This window comes from Porites lutea, chromosome 14, assembly GCF_958299795.1.
Source record: "Porites lutea chromosome 14, jaPorLute2.1, whole genome shotgun sequence".
NCBI classification, from domain to species: Eukaryota; Metazoa; Cnidaria; class Anthozoa; order Scleractinia; family Poritidae; genus Porites; species Porites lutea.
Window position 1 is genome coordinate 16,984,618 of NC_133214.1, and position 25,447 is coordinate 17,010,064.

Below are 25,447 nucleotides of genomic sequence, written 5' to 3' on the forward strand. Positions count from 1 at the left end.
CCTTAAATCGAATTAATTCAATATGGCCGGCGTATCGGTAAAAAGGTCTATTTCGGACCTCGAGTTGTAAATACAAGACCATGACGTCACTACCCAAAAATGGGGTCTTACTTACACCCAAATATGGTCAAAAATACAAATTTTAGAGGGTTACGCAGAATTTGAGTTTTTGCCTACATTGTGCGGCGTTATAATTCTGCCGCCGAGTCAACCTCGCTTCTTAGTTCGGTTGTCTCGTTGGCAATAAAATACGTTTCCATAACTATATTAACTCTTAAGCAGCAAGCATGTATCATGTTCCTCACCTAATTCATGTTTTTTTTTTGGCCGGTACGAAAAAGGTCTGTTGAACTTTGTAAGCGAGAGAGTAAAGCTTGTTTACGGCAGTATTAAAAATACTCGCCTTGCCTTTCAAACTTCTAAAACAAAAATTAATAGGCCGCAAACTTCCGAATTAAAGTCCATATCTAAATTTCAATTATTGTTTTATTGGAAGAACTTTGAAAAATATATGATGTTTTATACTATACCTTGAATCAGGTGAAACAGAACTCATAAATTATGAAATACGTACGTTGTACCGTTCGCGATAGCCCAATTAGGTCAAATGTCTTGAAGCAGCACCCACACTAAAATATGGACCTGTCAACAGCTGTATCACTGTACTCACCGTTTGAATCATGAAGATATTTCAATGTTATGTTTATTAACACCTTTAGCCGTAATAAAATGTCATTAACGGTTAATAGATGCCAAAATCTCATTGGTTCCTATACATCAACTCATAGTAGCTTCAACCTTATTGGCCCCCGCAAAAAATATCCGAACATACAAATCCACAAAGATACATACCAGGCACATACGCTCAAACCACTGACATATGAGCTATTTATAGCTCAAAAATAAGCATCGTCAGAAGGTCAATCACAAGACCATCCACAAGAGGCATATTTTTCCAGCAGTTTTTGGAGAAAACGAATCAAGGACTGTCTGCTGTACCCTCTTGCGAACTATCAAGATTACTCGAGAATTTAGAACTGAGGTATGCATTTAATACGTTAGCTGCAGTTACGCCAGGTAGAACTCCCTATCCAAAGTTAAGAAATGCCTTTGGCGTTAATCGTCGGAAACTTTCTGACGAACCTCATGTTGGGGTACAGATTTTGAAGGAATAGACAAACAGGACTTGGCAGTTAAACTTTGTTTAATCTTCTTCTGTGCAACAATGACAAGCTTGACCAGAGCTAAAACTGAATATATCCTAGCTTACAGAATACTTCTATTTATACTGAAAAGATCAATTTAATTAAGTTTAAGCAAGATCAATAGCATTCATATGCAGAAAATAGGTGTTTGGGAGTGTTTATGAGTAAAGGATCAAAAGGAACCGTAATCAGTGAACTGTTTTCAGCTGTGACGATAGGTTTTGTCCTTCCAAACACAAATCGGGGAAATAAGCGTTAAGAGAATTCGAGCGACTTCGGCGTATAAACAACAAGGGGGAAAACTAATCCTGCAACTCGCTTGGCTAGCGGGAAAGGAATTCGTCACTGTTCCACAATACTAGGAATGGAATTCATTTTATAAAAACTCACACACATACAGTCAGAAGGTCAATCACAAGACCGGCCATAAGGCATATTTTTCCAGCAGTTTTCGGAGAAAAAACAGGAAGTATCCGACCAACTTCATCTGCGGAAGCTTCCATCAGTCTACAGAACCTGTTGTAAGATATTTTTTAGAGCTCTTTGTCATTTTGTTCGCAGAGAAATGTTGATAACTGTATGTTAGATTTAATGTCACGCCTCATACGCTTCATTAAATTTTCATGGTTGGCTCCATTTCTGGAAGCACTTTCGTCACTTTTGTTGACGTAAGTTCATGAAAGTGGAAATAAAAGCTAAATGAAGGGAAAAATCGCTCATACAAGATTCAACATTCACTTGGTAAAAGGTTTGATTGTCGCCCAGGTTAGTTTTGTGCAGGTCCTGTTATTTTGTGAAGGAATGTTCAATTGACTTTATACATGAACTTGTTTTGCAAAATATGATTTCTTCGTTGACTATTTCGTCGTGACAAATCAAGCGAACTATACTATATATCAAAACGACTCGGCAATTTATAATCAAGGTAGGCATTGTATTAGCTCAAGTTACACTAGAATTTTGCTGAGAGATGCATTTGGTTCCTAATCTATATCTATTATTTCCTCGTAGACCCTTTCTTCGTCACGAATCAAGGACTGTCTGCTGCACCCTCTTGCGAACCATCAAGATTACTCGAGAATTTACTGGCCGGAACTGAGGTAATCATTTAATACGTTAGCTGCAGTTACACCAGATAGAACTCCCTATACAAAGTTAAGAAATGCCTTTGGCGTTAATCGCCGGGAAACGTTCTGACGAACCTTATGTTGGGGTACAGATTGTGAAGGAATAGACAAACAGGACTTGGCAGTTGAACTTTGTTTAATCTTCTTGTGTGCAGCAATGACAAGCTTGACCACAGCTAAAACTGAATATACCCTAGCTTACAGAATACTTCTATTTATACTGAAAAGATCAATTTAATTAAGTTTAAGCAAGATCAATAGCATTCATATGCAGAAAATAGGTGTTTGGGAGTGTTTATGAGTATAGGATCAAAAGGAACCGTAATTAAACTGTTATCAGCTGTGACTATAGGTTTTGTCCTTCCAAATACAAATCGGGGAAATAAGCGTTAAGAGAATTCGAACGACTTCGGCGTATGAACAACAAGGGTGAAAACTAACTCTGCAACTCGCTTGGGTAGTGGCAAAGTTCCACAATACTAGGAATGGAACTCATTTTATAAAAACTCACACACCTACAGTCAGAAGGTCAATCACAAGACCGGCCATAAGGCATATTTTCCAGCAGTTTTCGGAGAAAAAACAGGAAGTATCTGACCAACTTTATCTGCGGAAGCTTCCATCAGTCTACAGAACCTGTTGTAAGATCTTTTTTAATAAAAGCTCTTTGTCATTTTGTTCAGAGAAATGTTGATAACTGTATATTAGATTTAATGTCACGCCTCATACGCTTCATTAGATTTTCATGGCTGGCTCCATTTCTGGAAGCACTTACGTCAATTTTGTTGACGTAAGTTCATGAAAGTGGAAATAAAAGCTAAATGAAGGGGAAAATCGCTCATACAAGATTCAACATTCACTTGGTAAAAGGTTTGATTGTCGCCCAGGTTAGTTTTGTGCAGGTCCTGTTATTTTGTGAAGGAATGTTCAATTGACTTTATACATGAACTTGTTCTGCAAAATATGATTTCCTCGTTGACTATTTCGTCGTGACAAATCAAGCGAACTATACTATATATCAAAACGACTCGGCAATTTATAATCAAGGTAGGCATTTTATAAGCTCAAGTTACACTAGAATTTACCTGAGAGATAAATTTGGTTCTTAATCTAGATCTATTATTTTTTCGTAGACCCTTTCTTCGTCACGAGGCAAGGACTGTCTGCTGTACCCTCTTGCGAACTATCAAGATTACTCGAGAATTTAGAACTGAGTTATGCATTTAATTCGTTAGCTGCAGTTACACCAGATAGAACTCCCTATAATCCAAAGTTAAGAAATGCCTTTGGCGTTAATCGCCGGGAAACTTTCTGACGAACCTTATGTTGGGGTACAGATTTTGAAGGAATGGACAAACAGGACTTGGCAGTTGAACTTTGTTTAATCTTCTTCTGAGCAGCAATGACAAGCTTGACCAGAGCTAAAACTGAATATATCCTAGCTTACAGAATGCTTCTATTTATACTGAAAAGATCAATTTAATTAAGTTTAAGCAAGATAAATAGCATTCATATGCAGAAAATAGGTGTTTGGGAGTGTTTATGAGTAAAGGATCAAAAGAAACCGTAATCAGTGAACTGTTTTCAGCTGTGACTATAGGTTTTGTCCTTTTAAACACAAATCGGGAAATAAGCGTTTAGAGAATTCGAGCGACTTCGGCGTATGAACAACAAGGGGGAAAGCTATAACCCTGCAACTCGCTTGGCTAGCGGGAAGGGAATTTGTCACTGTTACACAATACTAGGAATGGAACTCATTTGATAAATTGGGCTGCGCCACAGGCAGCCCAGTTAAAAACTTACACACATGCAGTGAGAGCCTCGTCAGAAGGTCAATCACAAGACCGTCCATAAGGCATATTTTTCCAGCAGTTTTCGGAGAAAAAACAGGAAGTATCCGACCAACTTCATCTGCGGAAGCTTCCATCAGTCTACAGAATTAACCTGTTGTAAGATCTTTTTTAGAGCTCTTTGTCATTTTGTTCAGAGATATATTGATAACTAATTTAATGTCACGCCTCATACGCTTCATCAAATTTTCATGGTTGGCTTCCTTTCTGGAAGCATTTACGTCACTTTTTTTGACGTAAGTCCGTGAAAGTGACACTGAAAGCTAAATGAAGGAAAAAATCCCTCATACAAGGTTCAACATTCACTTGGGAAAAGGTTTGATTGTCGCCCAGGTTAGTTTTGTACAAATCTTGCTATTTGTGAAGGAAAATTCAACTGACTTTATACATGAACTTGTTCTGCAAAATATGATTTCTTCGTTGACTATTTCGTCGTGACAAATCAAGCGAACTATACTATATATCAAAACGACTCGGCAATTTATAACCAAGGTAGGCATTGTATTAGCTCACGTTACACTACAATTTACCTGAGAGATGCATTTGGTTCTTAATCTCCATCTATTATTTCCTCGTAGACCATTTCGTCGTCACGAATCGAGGACTGTCTGCTGTACCCTCTTGCGAACTGTCAAGATTACTCGAGAATTTAGAACTGAGGTAATCATTTAATACGTTAGCTGCAGTTACACCAAATAGAACTCCCTATCCAACGTTTAGAAATGCCTTCCGCGTTAATCGCCGGGAAATTCTCTGACGAACCTTATGTTGGGGTACAGATTTTGAAGGAATAGACAAACAGGACTTGGCAGTTGAACTTTGTTTAATCTTCTTCTGTGCAACAATGACAAGCTTGACCAGAGCTAAAACTGAATATATCCTAGCTTACAGAATGCTTCTATTTTTACTGAAAAGATCAATTTAATTAAATTTAAGCAAGATCAATAGCATTCATATGTAGAAAATAGGTGTTTGGGCCAGAGTGTGTATGAGTATAGGATCAAAAGGAACCGTAATCAGTGAACTGTTTTCAGCTGTGACGAAAGGTTTGTCCTTCCAAACACAAATCGGGGAAATAAGCGTTAAGGGAATTCGAGCGACTTCGGCGTATGAAGGACAAGGGGAAAACTAACTCTGCAACTCGCTTGGTTAGCGGGAAAGGAATTTGTCACTGTTACACAATACTAGGAATGGAACTCATTTTATAAAAACTCACACACACAGTCAGAAGGTCAATCACAAGACCGGCCATAAGGCATATTTTTCCAGCAGTTTTCGGAGAAAAAACATGAAGTATCCGACCAACTTCATCCGCGGAAGCTTCCATCAGTCTACAGAATCTGTTGTAAGATCTTTTTTTAGAGCTCTTTGTCATTTTGTTCAGAGAAATGTTGATAACTGTTTGTTAGATTTAATGTCACGCCTCATACGCTTCATTAAATTTTCATGGTTGGCTCCATTTCTGGAAGCACTTACGTCAATTTTGTTGACGTAAGTTCATGAAAGTGAAACTGAAAGCTAAATGAAGGGAAAAATCCCTCATACAAGATTCACCATTCACTTGGTAAAAGGTTTGATTGTCGCCCAGGTTAGTTTTGTGCAGGTCCTGTTATTTTGTTGTGACAGAGTCACTTTTATAGTTCCTTAAGAGACTTACAGATCCAGCGGCGGATCCAGGATTTTTTTTAGGAGGGGGTGCACTCGTCTCTTGCTCTACTTCAACACCAATAAACCACATAGTTGTTTTTTTTGCAGAATACCAGTTGTATAAGAAAACTGCAGGTCATCTGAGGGGGTGGGGGGGGGGTGCGCACTCCCTGCATCCTCCCCCTAGATCCGCCCCTGAGATCGTTTTATTATGTTTTTAGTTACACAGTTATAGTTTTTTTTTTGTATTCTTTTGGCTTATTTGCAATTCTGTAGACGCCAGTAGATCGGTTTACGCTCACCGTCTAGAAAGGTCACCATCCCTATTGTTTAGTCAAATTCCCTGTTCATTTACTAGGTTTAATCACGTATTTTTGTAGTTTTACTTACTTATCTTTTAGATATGCGTAGGACTGGTATTTTCTTAGGTTTGTTTTTCCTGTGCCTAGTTTTTTTTTTGCTATCGTGTTTTATCGTTTCTCTTTTCAACACCTATTTTTGTGTCTACTGCGCTTGCGCAGAAGACACTAAGCCATGAACATCATGAAAACTGTAGAAAAAGTTTGTTAAAATCGATAATCCGTAGGTAGTCAATAAATTATCGCACTTCCAATCTCAACCAATCACAAGTGAAACAGAGCGATTAAATATGTCCGAACATAAATCCCTATAAACTGAAGTCATGGAACGAGATAACTCAGTGCAGTCATTGTATGCTGTTTGGGCGTGCGGTGAAGACTTCAGAGTAGTGGGAATATACGGAGCGTGTTTTGCTGAGGGTAAGTTTTAGTTTTGTAATTTGTTTTTGTAATTAACTTTTCACGTAAAAAGTTGGAGAAACAATTTAATGTTTTGGAGCATTATTTACTTCGCAGCAGTTTAATCGGCCAATGAATGAGACATGCATCGTAACTGCTTTCTTCTAGCACCCGATGAAACAACGCTGTCTGTTGTTCACAGAACCTTGAAGATGTTTAGAAATTCACAAAGCGACCCACTTTGGTCAAAAATAGACCCACTTCGGGCACAAATCGACCCACTTTGGTCTCAAACTCGAGGCACACTAGCACGGTTACAAAAGCAGAATACAAATAAAATGTCCTACTCATTAGAGAAAAGCAAAAAAGCAGGAAGCTTACTAAGAGTTGTGAGCTCTCCAGAACAGTATGTTTGTTTCTTTAACTTCAATTTTGGGCTATTTTCATATTTATTGTCTTTTAGTTACCGTTTTTACCTTCCATATTTTCTCGATCTCGCCAATTGTGTAAGTGATCAGGCAGAGTTTTGTAGTCGGGAAGGAATGCGGGCAATTGTAAAAAAATATCTTTATCCTGTCCACAAGAATAAATTGGATTTAAGAGATCTTTTTACCTATATTCCTTTCCCTAACCTTCTACTTTCTTCTCTATACCTTGGGTTGTTTTCAAATCTACTGTCTTTTAGTTACCGTTTTTACCTTCCATATGTTCTCGATCTTTCTAAATGTGTAAAAGTAACAGAGTTTTGCAGTCAGGAAGGAATGCGAGCAATTGCAGTTTTGCGCAACAGCAATACAAAATATGACAACTTGATTTGCCACAAATTAGTTTGCACATTTCACAAGAATAAATTGGCTTCAAGAAAACTGTTTTTATATATTCCTGTCCTAAATCTTCAATTTTCTTTAAACTTTACAGAAAGTGTTAAATACAAGTATCGTATGAAATTTATCGATGTTCTCGAGACTCTGTGTGACAAAAGTCAACATATGGTGAGCTTGCACTTGACAAAAGGCGATGGAGGTCGTGATGTATATGTTACATACTTGCATCAAGTAGATCTACATGAGAATAATTGGAGGAAAACAGTAAGACAAAGAGAAAGAGGTTATAAAGCGTATAAAAGTAGGAGCCGTGAACCATCTAGGATAAATTTGAAAAAGATTTTAAAGTCAATGAAGAAACGAGTGCTTCGAAGAACTCGAAAATTAACACTCAGGAATTTGTCTCCCCCTTCATCTAGACTAAGAAGCATAGCAGCTAACTATAAAACTTACTATATGATGCATAAATATAGAAACGATTGTTTCTTCAGCAAGTTTTATTGTAAGCGTCGTAATATTAAGGTAGTCTGCTTGAGTACCTCAGCGAAAAACAAAGAAATCAAAAACAGTTCATTTGATAAGATTAGCTCCTCAGGACGAAAGATTTTAAAGAGATATCCAATTATTTCTTACTCAAATTCCTTTCTTTTTCAAAGAGAGAGTAAATTACATGTCTCATTAAGGTCATCACTACTTCAAGATATATTTCGTGTAGCAAGAAGGAAACTGTTAATTTCCGGTGATATTGAACTGAATCCAGGACCCACACAATTGCCATTTGCTTTATTAACACAAAGATTAAGAACGATCGGCTTAAGGCCACTAGATGTTGGTGGTGATGGAGATTGTTTTTTTAAAGCTGTTTCACATCAGTTGTGTGGCACTCCAGATTGTCATTTTGCAATTCGAGATGCTGGTATTCAGTATCTTAAGGAACACCCAGAAGAATTTATTGAGAGCAATGTTGCAAATTCATGGTTAGGCTATTTAAATACTATGTCCATGCAAGGAACATGGTGTGATGGTCTCATAGTGCAGGCTGTAGCAAATGCACTAGGTATAACACTACATATCATAGAATCTCATCAAAATTTTACAGAGAGGACAATAATTGAACCTGCCGTGACCTTACAAGGAGAACAAAGGACTATTTACTTAGGCCACATAAATGAGGTTCATTATGTCTCTACAGTTCCAGATGTTCCAGAATTATTTAGAACACAAATAACAAACAGTTGCAGCACTAGCATACATGAATCAAAGAGTTCTTCCGCCATTGAATATCACAAAAATGATTATTTCAGGACATATATGAGAAAAAGAAGGGCCAACGAAAACGATGAGTGTAGAGAAACACGGCTATCCAAACAACGTAAATACAAACAGCAACGGCGAAGTGTACAAAAAAAATCCACAGCCGAGGAACTTGCACAATCCAAAAACACACAAAAAAGAAACGCCAATCAAAATAGTGACTGTGGAGAAAAAAGGCTATCCAAACAATGTAAATACACAAAGCAACGGCAAACTGAACAAAGAAAAACTACAGCAGAGGGACTCGCACAACCCAAAAACACACAACGGTTTATTGCTGCACAAAACAAACATACATCAGGTGCACTTCCACAATCTAAAAATTTACAGCAACCAATATTTGCAGAAAAGAATGATACAGAAGAAAGACTTCATGAAAATAAACAGTATGAAAGGTCTATTGATAATCTAATTTCCAATTTTCATACTATTGTCTCCAAAGGTCCACTTTACATCTGTACTTGTTGTGATCAATTATGGTACAAACATAGTGTTTCCCTTGCGGACAATTTTAAATTAAGTAATCCAAATGTTTCCGAATGTCTGTTGAATAAAACAAGTGTGGACAACAAAGAGTGGTTATGTAACACATGCAAAATGCATTTAAAAAAAAATAAAGTTCCACCATTTGCTGCTGTTAATGGGATGCAATTTCAAACTAAACCACCATTTTTGGACTTAAATGAGTTAGAATGGAGATTACTTGCCCCACGATTAGCATTTGTAAAACTAATGCAGGCTCCAAGAGGAAATCAATTGAAAATAAATGGAAATATTGTTAATGTACCAGCAGATGTCAGTAGCACAGTCAACCTACTACCTAGGTTAGAAAATGAAACTGGAACAATTAAAGTACAGTTGAAAAGAAAATTGCAATATAAGAGTTTTGCATTATCGTTGAATGTAAGACCGCATAAAGTGGTGCAAGCAGCCGATTGGCTTATCACTAATAGTGATCTTTACAAAGAAGAGGGAATAACTGTTAACTGTGACTGGCAATCAAATTTTGTTGAGAATATTTCGAGAACTCAAGATAAGCCACACAACAAGTCTTTAGAAAATAGTGAAAATGTGATCACATGCAATTCTGAAAATAAAACTGCAGATAATCAGTTATCATGTATAAATGAGAATAATTGGAGTGAGGATGAAGATGAAATACCAGCAGGAGTTACAGACACCATGTTAACAGCTACTGACTTTCTAGACGAAAACGAACGCGAGAATATTCTTAATGTTGCACCAGCTGAAGGCTCTACTCCTCTTAGTATTTTTAGAGACAAATTTTCTGAGGAATTAGCATACCCTGGTATATTTTTAGGTCAAAAACGAACTGAAAATGACAAACGACTTGTACCAGTTCATTATAGTGATATATGTAAATCTGAATTGCGACGTTCCGATCGAAGAGCAGCAATGTGCGTTGAAAATATTTTTTTTAAAGCCAAAAAGTTACAAATGAAAATTCTCTTAGGTAAATCGCAGATTGCAATGCGAAAATGCAAAGGTCTCAACAGTTCTCTTACTGCTGGGCATTTAAAAAAGCAAGGAGCTTTAGAAAAATTAGTTCATCTTGATGAAGGGTTTAAATTTTTAAGAGCATTACGAGGTTCCCCGCCTTATTTTGAAACTGCTAAAAAAGATCTCTTTGCAATGATAAGACAGCTAGGCCCAGCAACTCTATTTTGTAGTTTTTCTTCTGCAGAGACACAGTGGATACACCTATTAAAAATTCTTGGTAAATTGGTGGATGGTAAAGAATATTCTGATAATGAACTTGTGAACTTAAATTGGGAACAGAAATGTAGATTAATCCAAAGCGATCCAGTAACATGTGCAAGACATTTTGATTACCAATTCAATCAGTTTTTGAGCACTTTTCTCATGAGTAATGTTTCACCGTTAGGATCAATTTCTGATTGGTTTTATAGAGTTGAATATCAGCAAAGAGGTTCACCTCATATCCACATGTTGCTATGGATAAAAAATGCACCAATATTTGGAATCGACGATGATAATGAAGTCATCTCGTTCATTGATAGCATTATTACCTGCCAAAAGCCATCTGGCAATTTAAACCTAATCACCTTAGTGAACAGGCAAATTCATCGACATTCACATTCGTGTAGGAAAAGAAAGAAAAATGAATGTAGATTCAACTATCCACAGCCTCCTATGGAAACAACTCAGATCTTGCATCCTCTTGATAAGGACATTGAACCACACTTGCTTAAAAATTATAAAGAAATGTGGACACGTATTAAGAAAGAATTAAATGACCTAAAAGAAGGTCAAAGTATTACTTTTAATGAGCTTCTGTCTCATCTAAATGTAACGGAAGAAGATTATCTACTAGCATTGCGTTCATCACTTAATTCTCCAACTGTATTCCTAAAAAGGAAGCCAAATGAGTTAAGAATTAACAACTACAATGCACCGTGTCTCAGCGCGTGGAGAGCTAACATGGACATACAATTTATCCTTGATGTTTATGCTTGTGCAGTGTACATTGTATCCTATATATCAAAAGCACAGAAAGGTATGAGTGAATTACTTCGAAAGGCGTGTGATGAGGCTAAGAATGGAAATGCTAGCATAAAACAGCAAGTAAGAGATATAGGCAATAAATTTCTGAACAGTGTAGAAATATCAGCCCAAGAAGCAGTTTATTTAGTGCTTCAAATTCCAATGAAAAAATCATCACGACAAGTAATATTTATACCTACTGCGCCTCCCGATGAAAGAGTTGACCTATTGAAGTCTATGAATGAAATTGAAATGATGGAAGATGATTGTGAAGACATACACACCGGAGGTCTTCTCAAAAGATATACTGAAAGGCCTCATAACTTTACTAACGTGACTTTGGCAGATTGGGCAGCATGGTATGATTCATATCGAAAACCTTATAGGAAGAAAACACGAAAATTTGATGCTGATAGTCTACTACAGGAACACACTATCGATGAAAAAAATAGTGATGATGACTCTGAGAATAATAATGAAGACGCTGATAAAAGTAAGAAACGGTCAAAAGCAAGGATTATAAGAAGTGTTTGGTTTAACAAAGAGACTAACCCCGAAAAACATTACCGTGAATTAATTATGCTTTTTTCTCCATGGAGAAATGAAAAGACAGACCTCATACGGAATTGCTCTACATTTGAAGAACGCTTCTGCCTCTTAAAAGAAGAAATCTCAAAACAGATGACCCAGTATGCATTTTTCAGTCAACAACTAGATGAAATTCAAAAACATTTGAAAGATGTAGACGACAATTCCTTTGATACAATTGCACCAAACACACAGCATACAGAGCTCCAAGATCAAACTGAAGGTCTAAATGACTTGCATCCTGACTTCAATGAAACGTATGATTTATCAGAAGACATTGGCATTACTCCAAATACAGCTAATGATGATGTTCTTATATTAAATGAACTGCCTGATCAAGAATACCGACAAATGGTCCAAAAGTTAAACAAACAGCAGAAAGAGTTCTTTTATCATATTTTACATCTCATTAAAACGTCTGACAAGCCATTTTACAGCTTTCTAAGTGGAGGAGCTGGCGTTGGTAAATCTTGGCTCGTTAAAGCGCTATATCAAGCAGCTCTAAAATATTATAACCATAATGCAGGAGAAGATTTCCACGACATAAAAGTGTTATTACTAGCACCAACGGGGAAGGCAAGTTACAACATAAAAGGAAACACTATACATAGTGCTTTGGCGATACCAGCAAATCAATCACTAAAAAATTACAAGCCCCTCGATTCTAGTAGACTTAATACCCTTAGGTGTAAACTCGGAAAACTTAAACTAATATTTGTGGATGAAATTTCTATGGTTGGTAACTGCATGTTTAATATTCAGATAAACTGCAGATTAAAAGATATAAAGGGCAGTAAAGATGATTTTGGAGGAGTTAGTATCATTGCAATAGGGGATTTATTTCAGCTAAAGCCAGTTATGGATGGTTATATTTTTAACGATATTGAAGATTTGCAATATGGGGTACTTCTACCAAACTTATGGAAAGAGCATTTTAAAATGTTTGAGCTTCATGAAATCATGAGGCAAAGAGAGAGTAAAGCATTTGCAGAAATTTTGAACAGACTTAGAGAAGGAAATCACACAAACGATGATCTCTTAAAAGTAAAAGATAGACTTATTACACCAAATAGCTCAACATACCCCTCAGATGCACCTCACTTATTTATACAGAACAAAAAAGTTAATGAGTTCAACGAAAAAGTTCACAATGCGTCTTTAAACAAAAAGTTTAATGTCAAAGCACAGGACAGTGTAGTTGGAGCAAATTCTTTAGAACTAAGGAGGAAGATAATGAACCAAATACCTAACGATCCAAGAAAAACTAAACAGCTAAGATCAAATCTTAAACTGAGTGAAGGTGAAAGAGTAGAAACAGCCATAAATGTACGGACAGAAGATGGCATTACAAATGGTGCAGCTGGAGTGGTTAAATTCATTCAGCTACATCAAATACAAAAACCAACTGGAATAATTTGGGTATTATTTGACCACAGCAATGTAGGGCAAAGAACAAGACACGAAAATAGGCATCTATATACGCAATCAATTCAACACACTTGGACTCCAATAAAACCTGTGACTGTGCAGTTTGCTGTTGGCAAAACCAAAAGTGCTCGAGTTGTTCGAAAGCAATTTCCTTTACGGCCAGCTGCTGCTAAAACTGTACATCGATCTCAGGGGGATACTGAAACAAGAATAGTTGTAAATTTGGAAACAAAAAGGAAAATACCTCATGTACATTATGTTGCGTTAAGTCGAGTAACAGCTATTGAAGGATTGTACATTACGGACCTATGTGAGAGCAAAATTCACGTTCATTCGGATGTTAAAACTGAAATGGTCAGATTACGAACAAAGGCCTCCCTTAACCTTTGTGTTCCTCGCCTTTATGAACTTAGTTCATCTTTTTTCAAATTATGTTTTCTAAATGCAAGATCACTTCATAAACATATTGACGATTTACGCAACGAACACAATTTCAACAGTGCCGATTTAATTATCTGCTCAGAGTCTAGGTTCAGTCCACTTGATGATGATAACATGTACATCATACAAGGATATCATTTGTTTCGAAATGATAACCAGGTTTTTAACACAAGACCCTATGGTGGTACTGCAATTTATAGTCGACACTCTTTTGCACCTGGCTTCCCCTACAATTCCAATACAAATGGCATTGAGATAACAGTTGTAAAAGTATCTACCCTGCCAAATGTAACAATAACAGCAATCTACCGTTCACCAAAAATTTCTCTCACACTTTTATGCCAGTCACTTATTCAAGTATTGGACAACATTTCCTTCCAATACAATATTATCATTGGAGATTTTAATGTTAACTGGATGAATGAAATTGAAAGAAGACCTCTCTATAACCTTCTTGTGACAGAAAGAAATTATAAACAACTGATTTCACATTATACAACTGATAACAGAACAACAATTGACCACATATACACAAATTTCCTACCACATTCACATGCTGATACCACTTCAGGAACATTAGAAACATATTTCACTGATCATAAAGCCATCTGGTTAGCCTTCCCATATAATATTTGTTAATGAAAACCATTCCTTAAACACACGCTAACAAGAGCCAATTATTTACTGTAAAAATAACAATATACGTTTCCCTTTCAATTATTTGGCTAAAACTTTCACCTACAACAAAAACTAACTGAAAAAAATCTTTCAGAAATCGCATGTTGTAACTTGCCCAAATTATTCCATGTGTTATTTCCAAGTGGTGGTATAATAAGATCTCACATTTTTTTATTGAAGCATTTTTTTTAAACCCTTCCCTTCCTTTTTTTTCATCAGCTGAGAAGAATGGCTGAGAGTTCAAAGCGAAAAGGTAAGCGGCCAAGTAGAGTATTTATCACTTTGTAAATTCACGAAGCGTTTCGTTAAATAAGATACATATAAAAGTACCTAATATATAGAAACATTAGTCTTAGATATTTACTATTGGTCAATATCATCACAACTTACCTAAATTACATTCAATACAACTCAATACATTTTCATGCACCGAAGGTCTTCTTTTACTAAAAAATTCAAAATCTGCTACTTTTTTATTACTGCAACTAACGTAATATATTAAACTATTTTAATTTAATAACAATTATAGGATTTATTTGCGAAAAGACTGATAAAGAAAAATTCCGTAAATTTTGCTGTTTACAGATCAATAATAACCAACAGCTCCATGCTGCATAATGCTACTTCCACTCTCATTACATTATCTTTATATCCTCTTCTCCACTTCTAATATGTGTTTCTCACATTATTATTGCTCTATTGCAGATAGTGACGTTGGTTACGTTCACTCATTATCGCCCATTAAAAAAGCAAGGTCTGGAAAATTGTACTACAATTTTGACCTTCAAACATCACCAACTAAATTCACAAGAGTGGTTGGATTTGACAAGAATTCACATGCTCAAGCATTGCATTTCCAAGTTACAAAAAGTCCAGCTAAAATTGTCAATATTAATGAAAAAGAAGATACAATCTTTGTCAACCAAACAAGCTCAATTGTCCAAGCTAGCAGCAGTGATGTCAACTTTCTGTCCACAGCTCCATCGACAAAGCAAGGGGAGGCCAAGGAAACAATCTCCAGTGCGACAGATATAACACTGAATGAAATCCAAACTCTGACAAGAAATCAAAAGGTTAATGTACAAGGCCACCTAACACTTGGTCAAAATCCTAACAAAGAAGTAATTAAACGCAATGGCGAAAAGGGATACGTAAAAGAAGACTGTGTGATTGAAGATCGCACCGGTTCTGCCACTATACACATCTGGGATAACTTGCTAACCCAACTAGAGAGTGGAAACACTTACAGCTTCCAAAATCTTAGCGTGAAGAATTATTCAGGAATGACATTACTGGGTACCACACCAACAACAACATTCCAAAAAGCAGACCTCCAACTAACTGAAGTGAAAGGCCCACAGCTTCTTTCAAATACTGAGAAGGAAATTGTTATCCAAGAATTTAAATTTGTTGACAAAGTAAATGTCTTCATGACATGCCAAATAAAGTCTTGCAAGAAAAAAATGCCGCATGCAGTGGGTTCAACTGTTCTCAAATGCACTTCATGTGGAACAAGTCAAAAAGTTAAAGCCGCACAAAACGGAATGTCTGCACGCCTTTGCGCCGAAATAGACGGAAAAGATTGCTGGCTTACTGCTCTGACAGATGTCATGGAAGGCTTATTGTCCAAAATAAGCCTTACCAGAGATTCCAACACAGATCAAATAGCAGAAAGATTACTTCAAATTGAAAATATTAAAATAAAAATTAATACACGGTCCAATCACATAATCGAACTTCTATAGAATACTAAATAGTCAGACAAAACTTTTTCGCTTTTTCTATACCATCAGACTTCAGTGGTAGGCAGTGCAAATCTTGAAAGCTTACAAAATTGATTATAATAACACTTTTATGATAGTTTTCAAAATTATAGAATGGAGTAATCGGAATTAGAAATGTCAAGTAAGGATTATATTAATAGTCTTTCAAAGGTTACAAACAAAATACGATAGCTGAAGCTTACATTTACTTTGTACAACTGTGTAATATATTATAATAATCAAGTGTATTTTCAACTATTGGTTTTCTCGTATCTTTAATTATTGTAACTGAAAAATTAATACAATAGTGCGTTAGGCGAACAGCAGAAAACAGATTGCACTACATAAAGTGTATTTGTATGCAAAAGAAACGAGGAACCATGTATTGTACTTGTTTAAATTCTATCCAAACATTTCTCAAGTAAAATCGTTCAAAGTACATAAATGTCCGGTCACCTCGAGAACCATGCACTACATCTAATGTACATAACATATTGGCTAATAAACATTTCTTAACCCAAATCACCCGAATTGTCTAAAAAAAGTGCCTTCTGGCAAGCTGTATGCGGAATTTAAGATACCGCTAAAAAGGTACACTAACGACAAAAAATGTTTGTTTAAATAGCACAGGAACCCCCTTCCCCTATTAATTGCGTTTGAAGTAAATATCGTATTTCATTTAAACACTCTTGCCAAGATACCCGAGAATCTATATTACAATAGCAAAACAAACGCTACCTTTATAAAACAAAAACAATCACACGGTACACACTATCACATTGAAATAGGTCTCAAACAATACGAAAAAATAGTAGAAATACCCTCTCCAATTTTTGATAAAAGGAAACCTAAATTTCCACACTTATTTTGCTCTATTACCTGAACTTTAGCAGTAGACACCTGTACGCATTGCGTACCTATTTTTTTGCAAGTTAGGCGTGACTTGGGCGTTTATTTTAATCCCTTCTAATCAGGATGTGATTTATCTATTTTATGCTTTTGACTCGTTTCCTATCACATAAGTATCTGTTTACTTGCGTATAAATACGAGTACTTTAGTCTAGTTTCCTCGAGTTGAGTTAGCTCGGCTATCTAGCTGTGGAGCTTAACTCCCCAGAAGGTCTGGACCTCTGGTAATTTTTGCGTAACATTTCCTTATTTCATTGTTTCATTCTCGCGCTGTATTTATGTATTTCATTTTTAAATAGCTTTTACTTCGTTTTGTGGTTAGTTTTGTTTGTAATTAGGTTTTCGTTTTTCTTTTGTATTAAACATTCATTTAAGCCCACTCCTTGCATCCAAAGGATTCATGTCGTTGTGCCACTGCTCTTTGGCCTCCTGCCGTTGGCGGCGTTGAACCGCTCGCGCCGCTCGGTTATACATTGTGAAGGAAAGTTCTGAAAGTTCAATTGACTTTATACGTGAACTTGTTTTGCAAAATATGATTTCCTCGTAGACTATTTGGTCGTGAGAAATCAAGCGCACTATACTATATATCAAAACGACTCAGCAATTTATAACCAAGGAAGGCATTGTATTAGCTCAAGTTACACTACAATTTAGCTGAGAGATGCATTTGGTTCTTAATCTCCATCTATTATTTTCTCGTAGACCCTTTCGTCGCCACGAATCAAGGACTGTCTGCTGTACCCTCTTGCGAACTATCAAGATTACTCGAGAATTTAGAACTGAGGTATGCATTTAATACGTTAGCTACAGTTACACCAGATAGAATTCCCTATCCAAAGTGAAGAAATGCCTTTGGCGTTAATCGCCGGGAAACTTTCTGACGAACCTTATGTTGGGATACAGATTTTGAAGGAATAGACAAACAGGACTTGGCAGTTGAACTTTGTTTAATCTTCTTCTGTGCAGCAATGACAAGCTTGACCAGAGCAGTAAAACTGAATATATCCTAGCTTACACACAAGTTTCTCTCTAAAATTATGCGTTTTGTACACAAAAACGGTTCGGTTTTACATTCACTTCTCGCAGGCAAGTATCACGAGAAATACAACCCTAAGTAAAGATTTCCTAGCCTGAATTTCAGACATCCCCACGAGTCGAAGGGATGTCTAAAATTCATTCAAAGATTTCCCTACATAGATTTTCACTGTTTCCGTTATCAATCGATAAAAATCACTTGATTGCTGACGATTTTTATCCATTGGCTTCTCCGGTATGTAACTACACCCGCGGAACTACACTGACGTTATTTTGAAAGGGCGGCAGGTCTAAATCGTGAAAAACTGGATACCTATAAACAAGAAGAAGATTTTAAACCTGGTTTTGAAGAAAAGATAAGATTTTTCAGATTTTTTAAAAATATGTTTTTAAAATGTGATAATTGTTTGATCCTTCGAATCTCAATTGCAACTCAATTGTCCACAAATTTACTGTTTGCATGAAATCAGTTTTCATTTTTGAATGAACAGTTGAACAGATATGTCTTCCGATATAAATCGATGAAATCGGAAAAAAACAAGCAAAATATATTAACGAAACGAGAGTGTCATCGATCTCTACCGATTGATCGATACAATCGATATCAATCAAATCCGATTTACCGATTTTTATCGATTGACTACTGCGGTTATACTACAATGTGTTGCACACAAACTTATAACCACTTTACGACAACTACTTTCTCAGTGCTTTGGTGGTAAAGAAATAGGTTTTCTTTTCAATTGCTAAGCAATTGGGTTCCGTTACCCAGAGATGTTAACCCTTAGAAATAAGTTCACTTGTTTCCGCTGGCCCGGTTTGTAGTTTGTTGGCAACAGCTTCAGTAGTTTCAGTAGAAATGAGGTAGATGAATGTACAATGAGTAGATAGATAAAATGCACCATGTTTAAACTAGTAATAGTTGACACTATACAGCTGCCCTCGCTCTGTATATTGTCGGTTACAGTATTCTTGCTCGTTGTGTAGCTCTTTGAAATATACCGATTCATAATGAAGATTTTCGCACATATTCCATACAATAGGTGAGATAAATACAGGAAACGCAAGGTTCCATGCACAGTTTCAGTTCGATTTACACAGCTTTGCTCAAAACATTCTCAGTTTCGAGAATAGTTTATTCTAAACCATAAGAAAAGATTTAATTAGAAGTTAAGTTTTTCCATATTTCTCTTTCACTTTTTACATTCAGTTCATTTTATTTACCGGAAAGTAAACCTTAGAAATTAAAAGGACGTTTGATCAATTCACGCTCGCGCATTCTAGTCTTAATTTAAACTTTCTAGCGGAAAGACATCTGTGAGCACGGAAAAAGTCAGCACAGAATTTGGTTGTCGACGAATTTCTGTAATCGCCCATCGTTCTGCTAGCGATAAGCTAGCCGTTGTTCACTCGTCTTGCTGGTTTGGGGCTAAGTATTATTCCGGTCAAAGAGAGAGAAAGAGAGTCTGGCAAGATTTCCAATCAAAGATTTGTGAACTCGTGTCTGGCAAACTCTCCAAGTGTTTATATATACACAGTTATACGCTCCTTATAACTTCATCTGCGCTTAACGAGTGTCTTTTGGTCTATAACTTTCAAAAAAAACTGCTCCATAGAATGTCACTGATAACACGTGACGCAAAAGAGTATCGAAAAATGACTGTCGCTATAAATGTCACAAAATCTACCTGAGCGGTCCCTTCGGGATTTTCTGTCTTTACGTCATCCTATCCCTTTCATACTTGCGGGCGCAAACAATAGAAACGTCACCATTACCAACCGATTCCTCGCGGCCCCTGTTCAAGCCAATCGAGATTTTTTCTGGCATACTGACTGTATATTTCAACTGTAAGTACTTTTCTTAATATACGCGCGAGTTACTGGAGTACCTCCTCGGGATTTCGCCTTCTGGGCGAAATCCCTGCGAGGACAACAATGGTAAATCTGTTTCTTTTCTTTTCTTTTTTTATTTCGGTCATTATCACTAAAACGAATGTTAATATTTTCCTTTTTTTAGAGAAGACCCCAGTAAATTGTAAACTGTAAATATCTTATTATCCACTCCCCTCAGGGCTTTTCAGGGATAATTTACAACACTGGTTGGGGGACTTTGCCAGACTGCTTAAGGTGCAGTTTACAAGTAATGAAGGCATGAGTAATGATGCCCCCATACATGAGTGTGAAAGTGAGATAGACCACTACACCGGGCACTACGTGCCCTACACTTTACGAAGACCGTGTGGGCTCTTTAACGTCCCACAGGTTTATTACACGTGCAAGGGCTTGTGAGACGGGGCCTACAGTTTATCGTCCTTATCCGAGAAGACTAGAAAGTCTAACTATTACACTTTCTCCTCAATTATTTAAAGACCCTGAGTGTTGGTCAGGCCGGGGTCTGAACCTACGGCCTAGTCGCTCAGCAGACTGGCGCTTATCCCATTGAGCTAACCGGGCGGCGGTTCCAGTCCATCAAGTCATATTATACAACGATGAAAAACACGTAGAAGGATTTCTTTTTGAGGCAAATCAAATGCAACTGTGATAGACCAAAACCAATAGTAATGGAGCTAATAAATAAGCTTTTACTCTAGCTTTTAATCGTACTTTTCAGATCCTCTTCGTTATAGTACATAAAGACAAATGTTATCAGAAGAAAAAAGAAACCACAATATGTATACCCTTTGTCAGACGAGCTGAAATAGCAAAGCCTGCAAAAAAAATATGACAACCACACCTATTGATGGTAATATTGGCGACGCCTATGTCAACTTTAAAGATTTCCAGCGGGCCCTAGGCATCGCCTATTACAGACTTGGAGATTTCCGGAAAGCCATAGAGTACCATGAACGATACCTCAAAATTTCGACAGAAGTGGGAGACAGAGCAGGGGAAGGAGGAGCGTACGGTAATCTTGGCGTGGCCTATGACTGTCTTGGAGATTTCCAGAAAGCCATAGACTACCATCAACGACACCTCAAAATTTCGACAGAAGTGGGAGACAGAGCAGGGGAAGGAATAGCGTACGGTAATCTTGGCATCGCCTATCGCAGTCTTGGAGATTTCCAGAAAGCCATAGACTACCATCAACGAGGCCTCAAAATTTTTAAAGAAGTGGGAGACAGGGCAGAACAAGGAAGAGCGTACTGCAATCTTGGCAACGCCTATACAAGTTTAGGAGATTTTCACAAAGCCATAGAGTACCATGAACGACACCTCAAAATTTCGACAGAAGTGGGAGACAGAGCAGGGGAAGGAGGAGCGTACGGTAATCTTGGCGTCGCCTATCACAGTCTTGGAGATTTCCAGAAAGCCATAGACTACCATCAACGACACCTCAAAATTTCGACAGAAGTGGGAGACAGAGCAGGGGAAAAAGGAGCGTACGCTAATCTTGGCGTCGCCTATCACAGTCTTGGAGATTTCCAGAAAGCCATAGACTACCATCAACGACACCTCAAAATTTCGACAGAAGTGGGGGACAGAGCAGGAGAAGGAGGAGCGTACTGTAATCTTGGCGTCGCCTATGGCAGTCTTGGAGATTTCCAGAAAGCCATGGAGTATAATGAACGATACCTCAAAATTTCGAAAGAAGTGGGAGACAGAGCAGGGGAAGGAACAGCGTACTGTAATCTTGGCAACGCCTATGAAAGGCTTGGAGATTCCCAGAAAGCCATAGAGTACCACGAAAAAAACCTTAAAATTAAGAAAGAAGTGGGAGACAGGGCAGGAGAAGGAGAAGCGTACGGTAATCTTGCCGTCGTCTATAGAAATCTTGGAGATTTCCAGAAAACCATAGAGAACCTTGAACGACACCTCAAAATTTCGAAAGAAGTGGGAGACAGAGCAGGGGAAGGAACAGCGTACTGTAATCTTGGCAACGCCTATGACAGGCTTGAAGATTTCCAGAAAGCTATAGAGTACCGCGGACGATTCCTTAAAATTTCGAAAGAAGTGGGAGATAGGGCAGGGGAAGGAATAGCGTACTGTAATCTTGGCGTCACCTATAGTAGTCTTGGAGATTTCCAGAAAGCCATAGAGTACCATGAACGACACCTCAAGGTTTCGAAAGAAGTGGGAGACAGAGCAGGGGAAGGAAAAGCGTACGGTAATCTTGGCAACGCCTATAGAAATCTTGGAGAGTTCCAGAAAGCCGTTCAGTATTATAAGCACAGTGTTCTAGCCTTCGACCACATTAGGGGAAATCTCATATCTAAAGACGAATGGAAGATTAGCCTTAAAAATACGTATGATCATATAAATTTGAGGCTGTGGGAGCTGCAGTTTAAGGAAGGTAAAGTCATTGAGGCACTTTTAACCGCTGATCAAGGACGTGCACAAGCTTTAAACGATCTTCTGGAGTTGAAGTATTGCCTTAAAGGGCTACGCCCAGAAATAGGAACACTTTGTGCAAGACCAAGTGACTTTGCTAGTTACTTACCACCAAATACAGCATTCATGGGTATCAGCGAGGGAGAAATAGTTCTCTGGGTAAACGAGAAAGGAAAAGAAATCAAAACTAGAAGAAGCAAGATCGATATCTCCGTCACAACCTATTTTCAGTCTCTATTGGAAACTACACATAAAGAAATAGGTGTGAGAGCTGATGTTAACTGTGAAGATCGCTCATTAAGTAACCCAAGCGATAAAAAGTTAGCAGAAGAAAGATCCAGTAAGCCAAAGTCTTGTCCTTTATATTTTCAGACAAATTCATTACAAACATTTTACAATACGGTTATAGACCCTATAAGAGACTTGCTCCATAGCGATGAGGTTGTGATTGTTCCACAAGGACCTCTGTGTTTGGCCCCTTATGCTGCTTTCGTGGACTTGAAATCAGAGTACCTCTGTGAAACTTTCAGAATTCGTCTGGTTCCTTCACTTTCTAGTCTTCGATTAATCCAAAATTGTCCAGCGGATTGGCACAGTAAGACTGGCGCCCTTCTCGTCGGCGATCCGTGGGTACAGGAGGTAGTTTATGAAGAAACGACACTGGAGCAGTTACCGTGGGCCGAAAAGGAAGTGCAGATGATTGGTGAAATACTTCAAACTGAACCTCTCGTTGGAAAGCAGGCAACAAAAGATGAAGTCTTAACACGTATCTCCTCGGTTGCTTTGGTGCACATTGCTGCTCACGGTAAAATGGAAACAGGAGAAATTGCCTTGGCCCCAAACACAACACGCTCATCCGTAAATCCAGCCAGGGAGGACTATCTCTTATCTATGAAAGATGTTTTAGAAGCAAAGATTAGGGCAAGACTTGTTGTACTTAGTTGTTGTCATAGTGCTTGGGGAGAAGTCAAATCTGAGGGTGTTGTCGGCATCGCAAGGGCGTTTTTGGGTGCTGGTGCTCGTTCTGTTCTGGTGTCCCTGTGGGCGATCGACGACGAAGCTACTATGGAGTTCATGAAAGTTTTCTACAAACAACTAGTCCATGGACGAAGTGCCAGTGAAGCTCTGAATGAAGCCATGAAATCCATGAGAAAATCTGACCGCTTTAATGCAGTGAAGTACTGGGCGCCGTTTGTTCTCATTGGTGATGACGTAACGCTCGAGTTTGAGGGCATCGAATAAATAGCAAGGTATTTTGGTATATGTTTAAACCGTGGATTATATTAAGTGCTTTATGAAACTAAATTTTAACAAGGAACTATTTTTGCCATGTTATTGAGCAACAAAGTCAAACGGTGCCACGTAGCGCCAATCTGCCAGCCACAGGTCAAATTCACAACAACAAAGGAGTCTGACTCTGGTAGTTCTTTTGGTGTTTAAACACTAGAAAATTTATTTCAAGTCTCATGATTTTTTTTTACATTTGAAAGTGTCGGTGGCCCCGTCTGAGTTCGTTCCACTGTAACTGACAGTCGAAGGCGACGTAAGCCACGACCCAAAATCCGAAGATCAAATTTCCGCTCGCTTACGGAAGGTGGTCGTTTAGGAAAGTCTCCAAATATGGTAACTCCTCTATTAAGCCTCTCTATTAACCCTTTAAGCCCCAAGGTCGAAATACAAATTCTCCAGACCGATCTCCATACATTTCTTTTAAGAATAGTTGAGAGAATTTGGTTTAAGATCAAAGTATTCTCGCTTTGGTCATCAATTTAGTAATTCTCATAACCTTTACTCTTGTTGATCTGCTGATGTTGTTAGGAAAAAATTGATGTTGGACACTCTTGGGACCTAAAGGGTTAAGCGAAGATTGTAGCGCAAACTGGAAAAGCTCAGGCACATGAAGTTGGAGGTCGTAAATAAACCATACTCGTAAAGTATGTAAATAAACCATACCGGATGATAAGTCCCCATGATACGTTACCGTCGTGATAAATTAATACATCTATCATACGTCTATTATTTAAGAAAAGGGAAAGGGGACTGGAAAGAGAGAGAGGGGTTAATAACTTTCTTTCCCTGAAAACGGGAGCTTATTAGAGAGGGGGGCTTAATAGAGGATTTATGGTATGCAAGTTTTTTTAAATCTAAAATGAGTCTAATCATTGGTTGAAGTTACCAGTTTAAATGTGACCCTTCACTGTAATAGATTCAGTGCGTGTTCGATTCACGGTATTCCGCGTCTCATAAAAAAATAAATGGAATAAACTCGCTAGAAATCACCTGTTTTGTCTTTCATTGTATTGCAATATCTACAAAACGGCTTGAAATAAAGTAGTCTGAGCTATATAAATTTTAAATGGTTCAAAATTGCAGTAAAGAAGAGGTTTGTAACAAAACTTTTGCGTATTTATATTCCGGAATACGATCAATCAAGCGCACTCTTAAAAGTCAGTTGTCAAAATGTTATGCTTCGCCAGATGAAATGACTATTCTTTTCTTTTGTTAGCTTGCTAACGTTGCTTTTTGCTGTTGTTGTTGTTGTATAGGTATGATGAAGACTGCGGTGAAGCAGTTCCTAGCTATCTGAAGTTGAAGTCAGTGTCTAATTTGTGTCACAATTACGAGGTGGAGTCTTCCTCCCAAGAAAAGGAACACTTTATCCAGAAGAGAACATTATATGCTGTTAATAAATAAGTTGAAGCTTTACGTAGTCTGAAAATTACAGCGTACGTTTGGTAGCTTAATATTTTGCGACCAGTCGTGTGCACTTAAAACTTGTTTTATAGTCACCTAAAAAGTATCAGGAATCAATGGTCAATATCGGTTATTTTCATTGATACCACATGGGACAGAGGCACTTTAGAGTAGCAATTTAATATGCAGTGAAACCTCTATTAAGCGGACCCCCAATTAAGTGGACGCTAAGTCAGGTCCCGAAATTAACGCCTTATATTTCCCGTTATAACGAACCCCTATTCAGCGGACACCTCTATTAAGCGGACGCGGACACTAAAATAAGGTGTAT

At 37.7% G+C, this 25,447-nt stretch overlaps 3 protein-coding genes across 4 annotated transcripts in view; all 3 read left to right on the forward strand.

Annotated features, from left to right (window-relative positions):
- The first annotated feature begins 4,594 nt into the window (after positions 1–4,594).
- LOC140924861 (uncharacterized) overlaps positions 4,595–25,447 on the forward strand; it is a 52,204-nt gene continuing 31,351 nt past the window's right edge. The window contains exons 1-4 of the mRNA XM_073374863.1: positions 4,595–4,842; positions 17,761–17,842; positions 20,705–21,983; positions 22,104–22,207. Coding sequence (XP_073230964.1) covers positions 20,815–21,983; positions 22,104–22,207 — 1,273 coding nt within the window. The 5' untranslated portion in view covers positions 4,595–4,842; positions 17,761–17,842; positions 20,705–20,814. The remainder of the gene's footprint in view (positions 4,843–17,760; positions 17,843–20,704; positions 21,984–22,103; positions 22,208–25,447) is intronic.
- Positions 6,196–16,409, forward strand: LOC140924839 (uncharacterized). Of its 2 annotated transcripts, XM_073374843.1 has the most exons (3): positions 6,196–6,608; positions 14,606–14,639; positions 15,092–16,409. In XM_073374843.1, exons 2-3 carry the CDS (start codon positions 14,615–14,617, stop codon positions 16,129–16,131), a joined length of 1,065 nt encoding a protein of 354 aa, XP_073230944.1. In that variant the 5' UTR covers positions 6,196–6,608; positions 14,606–14,614; the 3' UTR covers positions 16,132–16,409. The 2 variants fall into 2 exon arrangements, with proteins under 2 accessions (XP_073230944.1, XP_073230943.1); XM_073374842.1 differs by lacking the exon at positions 6,196–6,608 and having other exon boundaries at positions 14,431–14,639.
- Positions 6,603–14,360, forward strand: LOC140924803 (uncharacterized). The gene has a single exon (XM_073374810.1). The coding sequence runs from the start codon at positions 6,731–6,733 to the stop codon at positions 14,345–14,347; it is 7,617 nt and encodes a 2,538-aa protein (XP_073230911.1). The 5' UTR covers positions 6,603–6,730; the 3' UTR covers positions 14,348–14,360.